General features: G+C 31.3%; 2 protein-coding genes across 5 annotated transcripts in view; one reads left to right on the top strand and one right to left on the bottom strand.

Annotated features, from left to right (window-relative positions):
- The window catches only part of LOC145283725 (uncharacterized), a 52,147-nt gene extending 38,424 nt beyond the window's left edge, over positions 1-13,723 (top strand). For 2 of the 3 annotated variants that reach the window (XR_013868725.1, XM_080132776.1), the window contains exon 2: positions 13,270-13,723. Coding sequence is in view for 2 of the 3 variants with exons in the window: in XM_080132776.1 (XP_079988902.1) it covers positions 13,270-13,573 (304 nt within the window). In the remaining variant the exon portion in view is untranslated. Of the gene's footprint in view, positions 1-11,793; positions 11,945-13,269 lie in introns of those variants that run through there. The other variant, XM_080132777.1, reaches the window with a different exon arrangement.
- A 1,290-nt stretch (positions 13,724-15,013) lies between these two features.
- Positions 15,014-19,378, bottom strand: part of LOC145283721 (synaptic vesicular amine transporter-like) — a 110,655-nt gene continuing 106,290 nt past the window's right edge. Inside the window, exon 17 of one of the 2 annotated variants that reach the window (XM_080132768.1) lies at positions 15,014-15,223. In XM_080132768.1, the coding sequence (XP_079988894.1) occupies positions 15,137-15,223 (87 nt within the window). In that variant the 3' untranslated portion in view covers positions 15,014-15,136. The remainder of the gene's footprint in view (positions 15,224-19,378) is intronic. The other variant, XR_013868724.1, reaches the window with a different exon arrangement.

Below are 19,378 nucleotides of genomic sequence, written 5' to 3'. Positions count from 1 at the left end.
ATATGACTTGGGTACCATCAGCTAGAATTGAAACCAAAACATTTAGTGTTCCAGCCTGGATCATTAAGTTTAAAAAGTTTGATAGAAATGACATTGAGACAGTGACAGATTTAGATTTTTTAGTATAATAATAATAATTACTGTTGTGGGTTTCCGCATTTACAAATTTTCTTTATTGCCTATTTTTATATATTTTTTTTTTTTTTTAAATTTAATTTTATTTTTAAAATTTTTTATTTTTTTGTCACCCACATACCAACACACATACATACTAAACCATATTCTTTTCATTGTTTTGACTCTGGTATATATCCGACACAGACAACAATCAATCAACCGAGGATCACGTCACGCTTTACATAAAAATATAAGATATCAATGGATATATACCTGAGAATCAAAACAAGAAAAAGAATATGCTGTTGTCATAGCCCTACTTAATCACTATAGAAAGTATTACATATAATACAAAAGCGCATAGTTCTCACTCGTATATCTGAGCTGCATGTTTTGGAACCGTTTAAATGTAAGAAATTTATAACAAGATACTGAATGAACGATTTGTAAGGTGTATCATTTCAGCTTTTAGCAAATTCAAAGATTTCTTGTTTGGTTCATAGAGCATTTTTAACTGTAAACAACAAAATAAAAGGTGTGTAAAATTATATTTCACCCCTTTTGCTTAAAAAAAAAACAAACAAAAAAAAACTTTAAAATAAAAACCATTGAATTCAGTTGTGCTCAATTAAAAAAGAATAAGATATGATTTTATTCAATTTAGGTAAACAAAATTATAAGTCGCTACAATAAATTTACTGTTTCAGTCTTAAAAAGATATCTTTATGCAATAAGAGACACCTGGTCTTAAATCAAGCAGTAAACTTATTTGTAGCAATTTATGATAACTTTGTTTACCCAAATTTAATAAAATATCCAGAACACATGTTTTCAAAGGCAAAATAAGTGTTCTAATCGCTTGCTGTATTTCTATGCAAGTTTGGACAACTGAACCACATACAAATCATTATGCAAAAGATTACATAAAAGAAAATAGGTCTCGATCATTTAACCATCGGTACCGAGGTGCACATTTAGAACATGCCTTGTAAAAAATTTATTTTATGACAGAAGATACTATGTGAATTATAATTTCAACTTTTAAGAACTATTTTTTTTTTTTGTCTTCCTTGTGTTTCATAAACGTAGATAAGTCATGTTTATACAGAGATATCCTAATGCATGAAAAATGTTATCAGCTACAGTATTTTATTACAAAGAATAAAAATAAAATTCTGCTCTTCCTTCAATAACCCCACTGACCAATTGATAAAAATCAAAACTATTCTTGCTGACGTTTTGATATTTGTTATCTTTGCAAAAAAAATATAACCGTCTTGGCAGTCTGTGTGCGGCTTAGCATCCACATCGCTTGACAAATTGTCACTAAACTATTTATGCTGTAGCTATTTCATAAAAAAAAATCAGACCGACAGTCTTAGACATGCTGTGCTGGTGTCGTCTTGTTCTGTTGGTGTGAGGTATAGTCTTGTGGAGTTCTAGGAGGCCCCCTCCCTTCCCAGGCTTTACCTTTTCATCCTTTAAGGAGAAGCCTTTACTGGGGGATGCCGATGGGGCTGTCCAGGTAGTTTTCCAGAATGCTTTTCCTCGAGAGTGCTGGCTTTTCAAATCCCACTTTCCTGATCCTGTGTCTAATCTTTTCACCATGGGAGGGAGATAAATAAAACCAAACTTGGTCAAAATATTGGTTGGGCTTTTAACTTAGAATGGATTATTTATTTTTTTTTTTTTTCAGGGACATGGGTGAAAGTTACTTTTTTTTTTTTTTTTCCTAATAACTTTGGTTCTGTTCATGATAGAGCCTTGCTGTTTGGCCCATATGGTAGACAATGAAGGCACACACATGACCACAACGCCCCCCCCCTTCAACCAAAATCGAAAAAGTTTTATTACGGTTTAAATTTTGACAGAATTTCAACATCCAATTTTTGAAAATTTGATGTGTGGGTCTGATCTTTGATAACGCTAACCATCATGCAAAGTTCCAGCTTGATTAGATCAATAGCTTTTCATCAACATTTGTATTGGTATAATTTTGGGAATGATTTATACAGTATGGAAAAAAATTGTCCCGATAAGACTTTGACCAATCTTCATAAGCGATTTATTTTGTTAGTTTCGGATATTTTGAGCTAATCTAAATGAAGAATTCCATTATTTTCCCTGCTTGAAAAAGTGGTCACTATAAAGACTGCTAATAAATAATCAAGATAGAAAGTAATTGTTGAACATGTATATAATTACTGGCAAGTGTATCCATCTAAAAATTATAGTTATCTTGTGAATTAATGTCTTTATTTCTAATATAATGCATTTCTGCTTAGGACTAAAAGTTTACTTACCAAAAGTTAGTTACAAGGTAAGTTTTTTTTTTTTTTTTTTTTTTTTTTTTTTTTTTTTTTTTTTTTTTTTTTATGTGGAGAAAAATCCAGCTGCTCCAAACAAAAATGCCCTTCTTGATTGGGATAAAATTACCTTGGTCTAGAAGGATTTATCGAGGACAGAAAAGATGAATTTTATCACATCAGATATTACACGTTGTTCCTAGTCAAAAGGAAAATTATCACACACACACACACACACACACACACACACACACACACACACACACTTTGTATATAGATTTTATGTGAAGTACTTGGGTTTACTTTCAGCAACCTTGTAACTCTGTTTTGTCCTTTAGTCCTCATATTCCATGAGTTGTTTCTGACAAGGAAGAATTGTTTTCTGGGTTGGACTCTATCCATTTAACTCTTATCGTTGACTAGTTTTGACTTTGAAGTAATATTTTCCTCTTCATATTTTTTTCTTTGGTTTCTTACATTGGGTGGCTTCATGCTTTGTCTTGAGTGATTTACTTTATTTTTTATTTTTATTTTATTTTATTTTTTTTTTTTTTTAATGGAAAATTATAGAAACGGGTTTTATTTAATATAAGTAATATTAAAAATGTCCTTTCGTTTCTTAGTTAATTGCCCAAGTTATTATTTCCGAAAGATGTTATAATTATAGGTAGGTCTCCTTAATATAAGTAGCAGTGTTAAGCAATGCCAAAAATGCCACTTGAGTTTCTCATTGAAAAACAACAACAAAGGAAATAATTTTTTTTTTTTTTTTTAACCTCCAAATCAAATCATTAAAAAGATTCCAACTGATCTATACGGCCGCAGATTCATTACAGCTCATCGTCCTCAGCCATAAGCCGTGATTATTTTTAATAACATTCTGTATATTTTCTTTTCGTCTTTACAGATTTGCTAAAGTGTCAGGATATCTTGTGAAAATTAGAACCAGAAAAATGCTCATCCCAGGATGAGTAAAATTAATTTCTGAACAGAAGTTTTGCACCACTTTTTTATGTCTCCATACAAAAGATTAAAATCAAGCAAGAATGCAACTAAACCATATCTCTAGAATCCTCATCACAATTTTGATTAAAATTCATTACATTTTGATTCTAGAAAATGTCTAAAATTTAAGCTCAAGTGGTCTTAAGCAAAATACCTTGAATTTTTATTTCTTAAATGGTGTTTAATGAATAAGAGTCAAATTTAATACAAATTTGTAATATTTGAATTTTCAAATGGGAGGTTGTTCCATATTAGTGATGAAATGATCCAATATTTTTCCCAATTCTGATACAATTACCGATTCTGTACTAAATTCCTGATTCTGATTCTTTATAAATCTAAATATTTAACTATAAAAATGGTTATTTTGTTCCAATTACCGTAAAAACATCTTAAAAGTGCACATATTTTCTCTAACATAAAAACACTTGTGAGGGGTGGGGGTGATCTATAGATTTTAGTTTTCTGGAATCAATAAAAATTTATTTTATTATTGCAACCAGCAGTGGAAGATTTTTTTTTTTTTTTTTTTTTTTTTTTTAACAAAATAAAAAAAAAAAAAAAATATTTAAAGGGATTGTTTTTAGCACCAGAAAATAGGCACACATTTTTCCAATACCCCCCAAAAGTTCCGATTTTTTCCGATTCCAATAAATCGTCCCAACACTAGACCCTAAAAAAAACCTTCAAAATACTCCAAAGAAACTGAAATTTTGGTAATATTTATTTCACGTCTAATATATCTATTGTTAAAATTTCACAAAAATTGGAGATATCTAAATTTTCACAAAAGGCCTCTTCCCTGCCGTTTTTGTGTAAAACTAAGTGTAACCTATATTATGTACCCTTATATGCTTCGTAGCTGTGTTCCAAAATTTATCTATGTTAATGTGATAGCATATGTTATTTTGTGTTACGCTTGCATCCTTTTTCTTCAGAGTAACTGTCGTTTGTTATGACCGTCCATTTCTTGTAATTTCACCAAGAATTCATAAGTTTTGGTTTCGATTCAAGTTGATGCAGCCAAGTCATGGATATATTTTTTGAAATCACTTTATAATGTATAAGAATTGATAGAAAAATTGACTATAATAATACATATAAAATCTGCATAAATTAAAATATACTTAAGCATATTTTATGAACTTGCTATCTTAAATACTTTTGCAGTTTTAACAAAAAAGCTACAATATCAGGGCGTCTCTTTATGTTGAGCATCTGCAGGGTGCCAACATCATTATCTATATTAAATCTCACCTGTCTGTTTAAATGTATGTCTGCCTAAAACTTTTGACGGAGGCGACCGATTTTCCTGAGATTGGTATCATTTTGAAGCTCAACGTCTCGGACAAAAAATATCGAAAAATTGGCCAAAACATTAATTCATTCACCCTCAACTGGGCAATTTTCTACGGGTTTTTTTTTTTTTTTTTTTTTTTTTATACACCATTTTTGCAAGTCATCGTATCAGTTGGATTGACTTTGCTTAATTTTAACGTTCGGAACTTCCGGTCGTGTCATGGAGGTTTTCTTTCACTTTCTTTTCCGCCTTCACGTCATGGATTCAAGCCTGCTTGCCTACTACCACTTAAAAAAATTTTTTCTTTTTTTTTCTTTTTCTCAACACACACCTCCAAACACGCGGGCACCCAGGCTAGTATTACATATGAGAGAGTCCGCTGTGGAATTTTCACAGGTCTCGCTAATAATGATTTCCTAGTTTGCGAGTCAGTTCTGTACATGTAAATATCTAAACATTGACATACCCCACTTTATATAAATAGAGGTGACACATTCTTGTCACTTGTGACTCAGTTTATAAACTTATTTAAACAAATATTTACACTGAGCTAAGCATAAATATTTTTATGCTGCCATAAAAGAATGTGTGCGCTTCATATTTATGTAACTAAAATCGGTCAGACTTTTTTTTTTTTTTTTACTACTAAAACATGAACTAAAATTGATGTCTGTGATAGTGTATGTAGAAAATGTGAAAAAAGGCAAATTTAGATATAAACTTTAAATCTCTTTTTAAACGAATTCCTTAGAAACACATTTTTTAGAAATTAGTTACTCTTTTCTCTTTTAAAATGTTTAAAATTTGTTTCAATAAAAATTGACCTAGATTTATTTATTTTATTTTTTTTTTTTTAGCGTGTATGCTAATTGAACAGATTTGATTTCAGAAGATGTAATGTAAGATTGCACCCCAAAAGTGTTTTAGCATTTATATTTATACAGAAGAAAATTGAAAATGACTTTTCTATTATGATTTTTATATTTTGTTAAGTGATTCCAACCTGAGGTCTGGACTTTTAAGAGGGCCCACAAAACTAAATTGTGGTAAGGGGTCAAACCTGTTGAATAATAGTATGAAATATTCTATACTAAAAGAGATACATGGTGTTAAGTGTAGCGGTAATTTTTTTTTTTTTTTAAATGTGCATGCGAGTACTGTTTTTTCTAAACAGTTCACTTCTTGTAAGTAAAAAAAAAAAACAAAAAAAAACAAAAAACATTGAGATTGAAACCAAAATTTAAAGACAGTGAGTCAAGTATGATAATCATTAGGCCAGTTTGACATGATCTTTTAAACGTTTTCAAACCTACTTATTCCTAACATGCCATGTGAATGTGATTCGCACCCAATGACTCCCCTCCCTCCCTCACCTAAGTACCCATCTTCAATTTTGACCCTCTTTTTCCGGATGAAAACTGATTAGTTTTCACCATGTCTGAATATCTTATATACCAAATTTCAAGTCTGTAGATCAAAAATTCATTGAGTATGCAGGTTGAGAAGTGTCCACACACGTTTTCACTTTACTAGCCTGGGTGCCCAATGTTGCTTGGGTGTTTGTTGAACAAAAGTGTTAGTCGGCAGGCAGGCTTGAACCCATACCACGAAAGAGGAAAAGAACCTGGAGAGGGGGGGGGGGCGTCATTGCCATTACGTCCATCACCAAACTGGAAATGGTGAAGGTTTAAATCAAAACTACTCGAAGAGGGAATGACTTTCGAAAATATCGTCAAAAAATCTGCCCGCTCCCTGTAAAGTGCTCAGGTGAAGGAAAGGTCGCCCGAAAGGTCGAGCTTCAAAACTATGTTGTGAAAATCTGTCGCCTCTGTCGAAAGTTTTAGGCAGACCTACATAATACATACATACATTTAAACAGACAGGTGAGATTTATATTACATGGATGTTTCTTTTTTTTCTTTTTTCTTGTTTATGTATTGTAAAGCCAGATGCACAATTGTGTGTGATACTCAGTTTTTGCTATTTCTGAATTTTTAGGTTATGAACAATTTACATGATGCTAGCTAATACATTCGGTCGTAAAATATGCTAAAATTCATGCAGATTTTGTATTTATTATTACAGAGCCAATTCTCTATTAAGTACTAGTTTCCAAAATTAAAAACAAATAAATGACTTGGGTGCCATCAGCTAGAATAGAAACCAAAACATTTAGCGCTCCAGCCATCTTGCCTACTATTTGATCTATTGACAAAGATTTAAAATTAAATCGCTTCAAGCTCGCTTCAAGCTATGAACGAATTTGCGCATGCGCAAAACTAATAAGAATATGTCTGCAAGTTTAGATGAACGGTTTGTATTTCAACTTGCTGGCATATACTTAATGCTATTGAAATAGCATTAACTTTGTTTTTTTCTTAGCGATTAGTTTTGTTTCAATGATTTAAATAAAGGAATGAAAAGGAATTAAATCAGAAAAATAGTGAGAAAATTCAGTAATCATGAAATATTTGGCAGAAAAAGATGTAAGATGGATAAACATTTTTTTTTTTTTGTATTCTAGAGCCAGGTATATGATTAGTTTTTGTGGCACTCAGTATTCACTATTTCTGAGCTCATGTAGGCAAATATTTTTATTAGTTTTGTATGTCATAATATATTAATCCACTGTAAAGATATTTTTATATTCATAAGATACATATTATATACGTTTGAAGCCAGACCCAACGCATTGTTACAAAATAAACACATTGTTTATTTTGTAACAATGCGTCGGGTCTGGTTTCAAACGTATATAATATGTATCTTATATACTAGCATTTCAGCCCGGCGTTGCCCAGGTGTTTGGATGTGTCTATTGAGCAAAAAAAAAGTGGTAGTAGGAAGGCAGGCTCGAACCCGTACCGCGAAGGAGGAAAAGAACAGGAAAAAAGCTTGACGTCGTTGCTATTACAACCACTGCCAAACCGGAAGTGACTGGTGTTTAAATTAAGGCTAGACAATCAAAAGGAGATGAATTTCAAAAATATGGCGAAAAAGCATAATTTAATGCGTAGATGTGTAATTGTATTTAAATTATAAATGCCAAAAATGAAGTTTTTGGAATAAATCACATATTTGTATGATAAAAATATTTTCTGTGATTTAATTTAAAGTTTACCGCCTCAAAAAAAAAAAACAAAAAAAAAACAAATCATCCTTTATTATAGCTATTTTAGCATCTCTGACCCTCATATGAGGGTCACAGATGCTAAAATAGCTCTCTGGATGTTTACAAGCAAAATATGGTTGGAACTCTGATTTGAAAAATGATTGAACATTTTATTTTAGCTCTTTCTTTTTTTTTTTTTTTTTAAAGAGCTCTCCACTCTAACATGTACATACAATATATGTAGCATGATCCTTTTGCCTGCCAGCCTTTTTGTAATCTGAATTTAAATGAGATTTGAACCAGCAAAATTAAGTAGATTCTAAGAAGTTATTTTCATGGAAAGTGTTCAACTGAGCTTCAATCTATGGTCCCCCCTCGCCAAACTTTCACAACAAACACTCGTCTAGCTGTAAACACTATCAATAATTTCCCCCACTCTTTATCTGTGCCTAAACCTAAACATAGATTCCATGAACAAAGCTTCTTTCTTAGAACTGCACGCCTGTGGAATTGTCTTCCGTTTTCCTGCTTTCCGGCTGACTACAATATGGTTGTGTTCAAGTCTAAGGTAAATAAGTTCTTGATGAGCCGTTCCATATAAGTTATTAAATTTACCAAATTTTCATTACTAATGATTACTATATTGACCAACTTCTACTGTACACTCTTTAACCCTTATCCTTGAGTGGCCTCTGGGCCTTGATAATGTGGTGATGCCTTTGTAAAAAAAAAAAGTTCAACCAATTTTTTTTTATTTAAGACCCTCTAATGAGGCATTAGACTCTACAAAATAAAATTTGTATGCCCATCATTTGCATTGGCACCTATTTCCACACTTTTACTCCAGGAATTTATAAAAAAGAGTATTAAGATATATTGCATTTATTAAAGGTCATAAGAATGTACACTTTTTTTGTCAACCTATTCTGAGATGGGTATTCGACCTCTTACTCTATAATCTGCCATAAATGTTTGTTTTAGCTGAATTTCTTTTCTATTCATAAAGTTAGGTAAATTTCATATACAAAAAGGAAAATTTAGCTTCCTAATATACTTGATCATCCAAATTATCGACGTCTATGGCTAATTTGCATATCCATTTGAAAATTGGCATCTCATTAAGTAACTTATTTTTCTAATACAATAGCTTTTATTATTGCAGTTCTATTAGCAATACATATGAAAATTGAAATAGCTTAAAATGTTTCAATATTGGTATACATAGAAACAGCTTGATGAGCTAAGAATCTTTTTAAAGTTTAAAAATCCGATTAAAATTAAGGAAGTTATGACTATTTTTGTGCCTCACACGTTTGGATATTTCCCCTCTTTAAGACCATATGCGTTTCGTCACATTTCAGTAAAAAATGTCATATCTTTGTTAATACACAAGACTAAGCAATGAAATTTACCTATAAGTGTATTTTTGTACAAAGAATCAGAATATGCGACTGAAAATATCCAAAAGTTCATGGTTTCCAAATAATCTGCAGTAAATATGCATAAATATGCTGCAATTCCTTAAAAATGCCATGTACCCATAAATAGAAAAGAAGTTGGAGAACTCAAAGTTGAATTGTAATGTGCTTTATGTACAAAAAACTTAAATCTAAACATTGGACCATTTAAAAATGAATATATTGCAATATTTCTTTGGTATTATTGTAGATTAACACCTTTTGTTTAACCCCACCCAACCCCTTCTGACCACCCTTCCAAAATGTGATTCTACCTTTTTAGGCAATTATGTATGAAATGCCATGAAAAACTTTAATGAAAAATAAACAAATTATTTTAGAATTTAATGTAAAATAAATGCCAGAGCTCCCCCCTCCCCCCCAAAAAGGGGGGAGCTCTGGCAGTGTCCAAATGAATAGCAATTGTTTAATCTGAAGGGTTTCCACCCCACATTAGTCATAGCTAATTACCTTCAAGACGTGGCGGCCAGGAAGGCCAGGCGTTTGTTTTTGCATTCGATCAATTTCGCTTTTATACAAAAGCAAAGACTGGAAACCAGGGATATTTTTTAAACTCTATCAAATTAGATAGAGAAATGTCCATTCACAAATCGTAGATATTATGACCTAGGAAGTATAAGGAAACTTTTCCATAAACATAACCGACGCGAGAACCCCCACCAAAAAAGTCTTTTGCGGACATACACAAACGCCCATTTTGCTTTTTATATTATAGAAGATGACTCCGAAATTGTAAAGATTATGTTAGGTCTATGTATTTATGAGCCAGTTACGATTGGTGTATAACAAAATCTGTGGATCATGTAAAAGTCGTTCCGGTGACAACTGGTCACAGATGTACGACTTGATATTTAGAGAGAAAATAGAGACTCCTTCCTCTATAGATGTTGCAAGTGTGATGGTGTTGCTTGTAGGATGCAACATAACATTTTATTATCACGACTGAATGGTGTTCGAAAACTACATAAGATAGTGGCTAGATGTATTGACTTTGTATGTGGCATCTATTGGTGCAAACTTACGATACTTTGGTTCAGTGGGGTTGCCTGGGTGTTTGTAGATGTAAAAGAAAAGTTTTGGTAGGGAGGTAGGCTCGAACCCAAAGCCTTGAGGCGAAACAGCCTAATAACTTATGACTCTACGAGGGAAGAAAAGTGACAATGGTTGAAATTAAACATTTAAAAAAGGTGGTTAAACGAATGTCAATGTGTGGTTTTGTAGGTCAAACATCACGCCATAGAGAAATGAAATCCCAGCGTGAATGGTCCTGGATATGACCTTAAACTATATCCAGTGGTGAGGCCCCAGCTTGCTGGCTTTGGGGAGTGTGGAGCCACCCTTTGCGCCCAGGTTCACTCTGACCCGGAGTGGTAGTACCTGTTAGGGTCCCAACTATGGGTTAAATAGAAACTGACTTGAAAACAACAAACATATTCTATTAAAAAATTTTTCTTCCGAATAAATGGATTCGGCATTAAATAACCTGAAAAGGGTTGATATGCCGTAAAACAACCAACCAACCAACCAACCCAGCGTGAATTTTGTAACATAAGTCGCTGAAATAAGATATAGACGCGACCTCATTTCGTAAATCGGAGATATTATAATCTAGAAAGTATATAAAAAGTTGTAAGAATTGGTGACCCAAGCCTTTGCCAGACATGCAAAAATATGCACGCATGCGCACCCACATTTTCGCTTTTATATTAGATAGAAGATGGAGATAAACTGTTATCAAAAATTTTCGTTTTTTTTTTTTTTTTTTTTTTTTTTTTTTTTACAATCGTTTTAAATAAGTCTTTAAAGTTTTTATTGAATATGCTTTGTGTGTGCGCACGCGCGTCGTAAAAAACATATTCAACAAAAGAATATTCCCCTCCAAAATGAACTTAATTTCACCAGTACCAAAGAAACTCGTGTAGATGACTATGCAAGTTTTCTTAACTTGTCCAACCAATTAAACTCTCACAAAAGGGGGGGGGGGGCTAAAAAAAAAAAAAAAAAACGAATTCTGGATCCTGATCCAGTAGAGTATTTTGTAATATAAAATAAACAAAGTTTTTTTTTTTATTTTAGTAAAAAAAAAAAAAAAAAAAAGAAAATCTGAAGAAAAAGACCAATTAACATTGTTAAATTTTCTATTATAAGGAAATTGGAAACTATTAATCAGAAGGGACTTTTTTCTTTTCTTTTTGTATACTGCCATTTTTTATTCTCACTATGTAAATAAACATGCCTCTCTCACCCCTCCCCTCCCATCACACACACACACACACACACACACACACACACACACTTTTATTGTTCTATTTAATTGTAACTTGCAATTAATTCAAGTGGCCCATCTTTTAAGGTTCTCTCACTCTCCCTCAGTATATTGTCATGTGGTGTATTTCAGTTTCTTTCCATCTCTCTAAAAAGGTAAATGCAATAAAAATAACTATAAAAGTCAAGATTAGAATAGTTTTTTTTTTTATTTACAAAAATATCACCAAATAGTAACACTGTAACTTGCAGGAAGAGGTTAATTTTAGATTTCATCGCTTTTTAAAATTCAAATAGCTTTGCAAATTCACTTTCTTCATTCATTCAAACAATCTAACCAGAGTTCAATGGGTTATCCAAGGTAACGTTTTTTTTTTTTTTTTTTTTTTTTTTTTTTTTTTTTTTTTTTCACGCTTTTCTTTTTTCCCCCACCTTTTTTCCTCTTTTATGTCCTTTTCTAGATAATATACAAACCAAGCAGACCTGTATGTTTTTTTTTTTTTTTTTGTCTCAAGTAACTTTTAAAATGCTGAAGCGATGATAAATTATTTTATTTTCAATGTTATATACTTTTTAAAATTTTTTTATTTTTAATTTTCAAACCTTACGGGGAACGGGATAAGTTTTTCAACAAAACCTTTTTTATTTGATTTAAATCTTCTAATTTTGAAGTTTAATTGCACATATCAGTATATAAATTACAACTATAAGTTTAAAGTTTTTTTTTTTTTTAAATTTTCTTATTTTCACCTCCTTTTACTAACTGAACGCGTGTGTCTTGAAGTTTTTTAGTCCTTTGTTGAAAAATTATTTCATGAGCAAGTCTTTTTATCTCCTGCAATTACTGAATGAACTTGCAACAGTGTCAAGTTTTCAGAGATCCACAGTTGTTTACCATGAAACACTTTCGGGGGATTTAAAAACAAAACGCTATATTAAATCATAATTCCCCACACCAAAAAAAAAACAATGTTCTGGATATTGGATCCAGCCCCCCCCCCCCCATTAATTAGGGTTATATTCGGGTTATAAAATTAAAAAAATTTTTTTTTCCTTACCGGTGTCATATATATATATATATATATATATATATATAATTTGATTTTGTTTTGTTTTATTCACTCCAAACAAGGTATATTGCTACTTTGAAATAAGGGGCTACTTTGATGAGGATCAGATTTATAGTGAGCATCCTCAATCTGGGGTTGTGCAGTACAAATATTTGTTTACATTTCTGCACGTTTATTAAAATGTCTATTGAAGGTTCTAACGTACATATAGTAAATAAATATATTTGGATTATTATGAATAAATATGTCATTTGGACTACTGTACCTATCTTGAGTGTTATTCACGCAATATTTTGGCCGATGTAACCTCCAACCTTCTTCAGGTGTATCTTGTTAAATGTGAATCTGTACAGATTTTCTTATTTATTTAATCCACGTGTGTACCATGCTCTCTTTCCGTTAACTGTAATTATGTTTGAAACCTTGTGAAAAAAACACTTGATGAGAACAGCAGTCAAATTAATACAAATTATCAGTCCCCATCTCAAAAGTCCAGAAAGTTTCCATATTTTGAGAACAATGGTTTATCATTTGTCAGGATTGAATTTTGATTATAGTTTTAGTCTTAATCTTTTCAAGTTTCTAACTAAAAAATTTTTTTTTTTCTTTTTTACAGATTCTTCGATTCGAATTTGGCTATGACACAAAAGATGTCTAGATCTGATAATAAAATCGGTAAACAAGAAGGATCTTCAGCGACCGCCGCTTCTACCTTTATACAGAAGTTTGGCTGGTCTTCAGTTGGAAGCACAGATTCCAAATTGAAAGGCGATTCTTCCCAAACTCCCAGTCATGGCTTTAATCAAACAGCAGCAGTATCAGAGTTCCAATCCTCTCCGGGCACGCTGTCATGGTTCTTCCAGCGATCCGTGGCAATGTCTGAGAGAGAGATGAATGCCATGGCACCGTTATCATCATGAGAACTCGCTTGTCTCGTCTTTACGCATGAGTCTGCCTCTTTCGATCATCTTCGCTTGGGTGTTGTGTGGTTCACAGTAGTTCCCAATGTATATGTAAATTCATCCATACGTGTGAAATTAAAGAACATCATCAGAATGAATGCAACACAATTCATTTTTTGTTTTTATTTTTTGCGATCAAACGTTCCCTTGATGCTTGATCAGAATTGAATCTTCTTGACAGAAAACTTGATTTGCCAAAGATTACTTTCATTTCTTTTTAGCTAGGGTTGAGATCACGATTACAAAATATAATTTAAATTAAAAAAAAAAACAAAACAAAAATGTAAGTTTCGCAATTGATTACTTGTGTAATTTTTAGCAGGGATGTTAGTTTCGTAAGTCAGTTGAGGTGGTGGGTTCAGTTCTAAGGAAAACATGGAAAGGATTGATAAAGATGGACTTAAGAGATAAAGACTAGTGATGGGACGTCTAAATATTTTACCAATTCTGTTGCATATTCACAATTCTAATTCAGTTACTGATTCTATAATCGCCTTAAAAAAAAAAAAAAAAAAGTATAATTTCAGAGGGGAGAGGGTCCTTGTCTACTTTTAAATCTAAATATGATTTTCTTTTTTAATTTGATAAACTTAATGTTTCCTTTTGTTTTGTATTCAAAATTTTGTAACTCATTGTTAGATTTTCATCTATAATTCAGCCAGCAATAGTAAATTAAAAAAAAGAAAAAAACATAAGTAAAGAATCATTTTTAGAATTAGAAAATATACATAAATTTTTCTGATTCCAATACTTGAAAAAGTTCTGATCAAACGTCCCAACACTAATAAAGACATAGTCACCAATAGGGTAGTTTGGATGTTGATTTCTGAAAACAGGCTAACACATACCAGTATGTTAAATTGAATATGTTGTCTACTTGACCTTTTTTATTGGTCTTTAACCAAGAAAATTGTTCCTTCTAGGAATTGTACAGCAAGACTTTCTCTTTATATTATGAAAAATTATTGCATTTGATTATACAACCGATAAAGGTTTGTTTTAATGCTAATCTGCCCCCCCTCCTCTCCTTAAAAAAAAAAATAAATAAAAAAAAGCATTCCATTATTGATCTTCCATCTTGGATTCTGACAAACACATTTGTATTTGTAAACTAAAATTGACCCTAATTACTAGTAAATTGAAAAAAGAAAATTTCTTTACGCTTTAACTTATTTTATTGGTTAAAAAAAAAGTTTTAGTTTCTGTCTGGTTAATCTTAATTTTTTTTTTTTTTTTTTTTTTTTTTTTTTTTAGCTTATCTCATTGTGATAGAAAAGCATATTTGAATTACTAATGTTTTTGCAATTAAATCCGAATAATTCTACTAAATCCTTTTTTTTTTTTTTTTTTTGCGCTTCAACAACTGACTGTAGTTGGTAATCAAATGTTGCAATTAAGGAAATAATAAAAACCTCAGAATTTAGCTTTTTTATTTTTTTGTTACTTTTTATAAAACTTTATTTGCGTTTTACATCTTTTTCTGGTCTTGTTCGGCTCAATTGATGTGAATTGTAATTACCGTCATTCGTTATCAAACATTTGGTATTTAAAATTGCTTTCTCCATTTGTATACTTTGCACGGCTCTTTTGGTTTGTGGGCAGCATAACCTTGAAATAAAATTAAAAATGTGGAAATTAAAGACATATATGATCTTTATGGCAATGATATGATTCTAGTTAACAGCTAAGAAATATGCAACAAATAACTTTTACCAAATGCAGGAAAATTTAATTTTCTATCGACTTGCATAGTTTCATTATTCTGAAAACTTTTTTTTTTTCTTTAGTCTCTTAGGCTTTAAAAAAAAATGGCTGACAACGTTTCAAGATACAGCGACTTATTTTGAAAGAAAGGAAAACTTTAAAATGTTTTTTTAAACCATATTGTTTGGATTATTTGGACTACTGTTATATCATGAATGTTATTTGCATGTTTCAGTTAATCAAATCTGACCATATTCGGGTGTATAGAACTTGGGAATCTGCACAGAATTTTGAATGGGACCCTTCATTTAATTCATGGGGGTAGCATGACCCCAATTCTGTCAACCATGAATTCCTAAATAATTCACAATTATATTAAGAGATGTATATTCAAGCACATCTGATTGAAGATAAGTTATTCTTTTTTGGATGTCTTTTCGATTCTCAGAGCGGTCATTTTTAATTCAGGCGGCATGTTGTATAAAATGGCGCCCAAAAGTTTTTGTCCAGCCATCTTCTACTCAAGCGCTGAACATGCCGACTGAAATAAAAGACCACTTGTCGAATCGAAAAAATATCCAGAAAAATCGGAAAAAAGAATAACTCTGTCGTGTTCGGGTTAGATGTGCTTGAATAATGACTTGCTGCCAAAATATATATATATATATATATATATATATATATATATACACACACACACACACACACACACACACACACACACACACACACACAAGATCTAGTAAGATTGTACATGTAAAAATAAAAATGCGTTTAAGGCTCCAAAAATTCATACTAGAATTGTCTGAGTAAAGTATTTGGTACTGTATTGACATGCAAAAATTCAAGTGTAATGTGAGTAGACATCTTGCTACTGAACTCCCTAAATAGTGTCACTGCAATTATATCCTGGATAGTAGCCCCCCCCCCCCCTCCATCAGTGGCACTATGCTTTGTTTGGGTTGAAAATGCCATTTAAAAAGTTTTTCTGAAAGTTATAGGTTCAATCCTTAGTGTGGATGATGCTTAAAATACAATTGTGAATTACTTAGTTATGACTGACAGAATGAGAGCCTACTACTCCCGTGGTTTAAATAAAGAGTTTTGTTCAAAATTTCATACAGATTCCCCGAGTTAGACAAGATACACCCAAACAAGTTTAGATTGACTGAAATGTTATGGAAATACTATTCCAGATGAGAACAGTAGTCTGAATAATACAAATTATCAATCTTGATCCCAAAAAAAATCAGATTCAGTTTATTAAAAATGTACAAATTGGTTGAAAATTAAATTTTAATGTGTTTGGTGAGTTATTTATTGTAATTGTTTGGAGTTCTTGGTTGTTGCAAGACCTGGAGCTATAAAAGCTACATTAGACAAGTCATGTTAGATTGTTAGTCTATAAACGGGCAAATATATTTAATCTTATATTGAAATACAAAAATTTTAAAACGCTTTCAGACAATTGAAACTATGCAGCTAGGTAAAAATATAAATTTTATTGCGTTTGGTAAGTTATTTCTAGTATAGATTTAGAACTTTATAATTAATACTTTTTATATGAAAATCTTTACCTTTTTGATTTTGATTTTTAGTTATCATTTTCTCATTCAATAGCATTGTGTAAAGAAAAATATAATCTCAGTTTGGTTAGTTTATATAACTTCACTGTAGCTGTTCATAAATGTCCAGTGTTTGTAAGTGCACGATAAGAAGGTAGATCAGAGACCCATCATCTTTAATGGATCAGCATGGTGAAGAGAGGAGAGTATGATGTTGGAAGACCTGAATCTCACTAGTGATCTACTTGGAGACATCAACTGATGACACCCTCCAACACCACACTGTTGCATATGTTGGAACAAAAAAAAAATTTCTCCAATTTTGCGTTAATCATACTGCATTTTCTTCTTTCTCAAACTGTTAAGTAAACAATTTAAATTTTATAAGAATATTAGCAGTTCACCTGGTCATAAAACATGCTTAAACATGATTTTTAATTCATGCAGATTTCATATTTATTATTAAAGAGCAAATTCTCTATTGATTATTATATTGTACCCAATATATATATAGTAATGATTTCAAAGTTAAAGAACATGACTTCAGTGCCATCAGCTGGAAATAAAACAAAAACTTTTAGCGCTTCAGCTTTCATCGTTACTGTCTGAGCTATTGGATAAAAAATGGCTAAAAATTAAGCGACTCAAGTTAAAAATGTATGTGTGCATGCTCAGAAGTTAATCAGCTTACTCCTACCAAGGTCAACTGTTTTCTTTTCTAATTTTGACCTCTTGGCGACTATTTTTTCAGGGTAAAAACCAAATTAAGTGTCCCCAAGGTCCAAATATCCTATATATTAAATTTCAAGTCTTTAGACCAAATATTCAGAGGAGTTTCGCAGAAGTTTTGCACACACAAACATAGTTGGGTCAGTATGTTATATTAGCTATGGAATTCATCTATGAGCGTGACACTTATGACATAAAGAAAATAGTTTTTTTTTTGTTTTTTTTTTTACATAACAAATATTTTTATGAGAATATATTAAAATGAAAAATCATAAACGGATCACTCAAACATAAAAAAAAAAATCTTCCCTATTCATGTAAAATTACCTATTTTTCTGAATAATCGCTCAAAAATCGAAAATTAAACATGATTTTCCTACAAATCAAATGCCGCCGAAAGTCATTTAGTAGCAAAAACGCACATGAACCTACTGATGAGAAATATAAGAAAAACCCATAATGGAATCCTTCAACCAAGTTATAGAAACTTAAAATCTAAAAAAAAAAAAAAAAATAAAAAAATAAAATAATTAATGCAACCTGAAGCAAAAAAATAAAACCTAAATAAATAAAACTAATATTGAAACGGATTAGTAAATGTGTCAACAAATTCACTGTTCTCACAACTATTTTGTATCTAGAAATATAAACAAAAAATAAAAAGGAAGGAAAAGGGACGGATAGAGAGAAGTAGTAGTAGTATTAGTAGTAGTCATGACTATACTACAATTATTCTTATGTTTATCAACGGGTTAAAGTTGTTTAGTTGTAAGAAAATAGTGACAGTATAAAGAATAGTTGCAACCCCCCCCTCTTCCCATGTTAAATAACAATTTCGAAATAATGTTAATATTTTAGTGCGCAGGTCAAAATCTGCAAAAGAAGCGATTTGTGTTTATTTGTTTACGTTGTTATGGGTTAATGTTTATGCGTGCATGTGCAACCGGATGTCGTAAACCAGAAAGTGGGTTACATCACTCACTACAAGGTCAGTTGAATTTTATAATTATATAGATATGAATTGAGTGCCATCTGCTAGGATCAAAACCAGAACATTTAGTGCTCCAACTTTAGTTATTTATCTCTCTAGCGTCGTTACCATCTGAGCTACTGACCGATGGATACGAAAAATTAAAAATTAAACAACTTTGAGCTATGAATGTTTTTGTGCATGTGCAAAAATAATAGGAGCTGAATATTTTATTCAGCTTACCCTGCCAATGTCTGTTTTGTTTTCAATTTTGATTTCTTAGCAACAATGTATGCTTACTAAAAACAAAATCTAAAATGTGCTACAAGTTCAAATACCCTATATATCAAATTTCAACTCTGTAGCACAAATATCCAGAGAGGAGTTTAGTAGAGTTTTTCACACACTAACAAGATCATTTATATAATATAGATAGATATAAAAATCCTTGTGTGCTAGAACGTTTTCATCTTAAATTCTATGCACTTATGTAGAAAATATGCATAAATAGAATCCAGCAAGAAACAAAACGTGAATAAGTAGTGAATACTTTTTTTTTTTTTTTTTAAGAATATGCAAATTAGTTAACTTTCATGTAGTCTCTTGCATATATTCATGACTAAGTATATTAAGAAGTTTGTTTTAATTTTTAAATAGAAAAATTAAGCTTTTAAATGTCAGTACGTGGGGGGGGGATCAACTTTTTAGGTATATAGATTATAAAAAAAATGAGTAAGAATTGAATAAATTTGTATCTTTTTTTTTTTTTTGTATAAGGTTCTTTAGTTCAATATA

Source organism: Euprymna scolopes, chromosome 8 (assembly GCF_053919585.1).
Source record: "Euprymna scolopes isolate OS-2025 chromosome 8, ASM5391958v1, whole genome shotgun sequence".
NCBI classification, from domain to species: domain Eukaryota; kingdom Metazoa; phylum Mollusca; class Cephalopoda; order Sepiida; family Sepiolidae; genus Euprymna; species Euprymna scolopes.
Note: the sequence above shows the minus strand (reverse complement) of the source record. Positions and strands in the feature narration are given on the sequence as shown.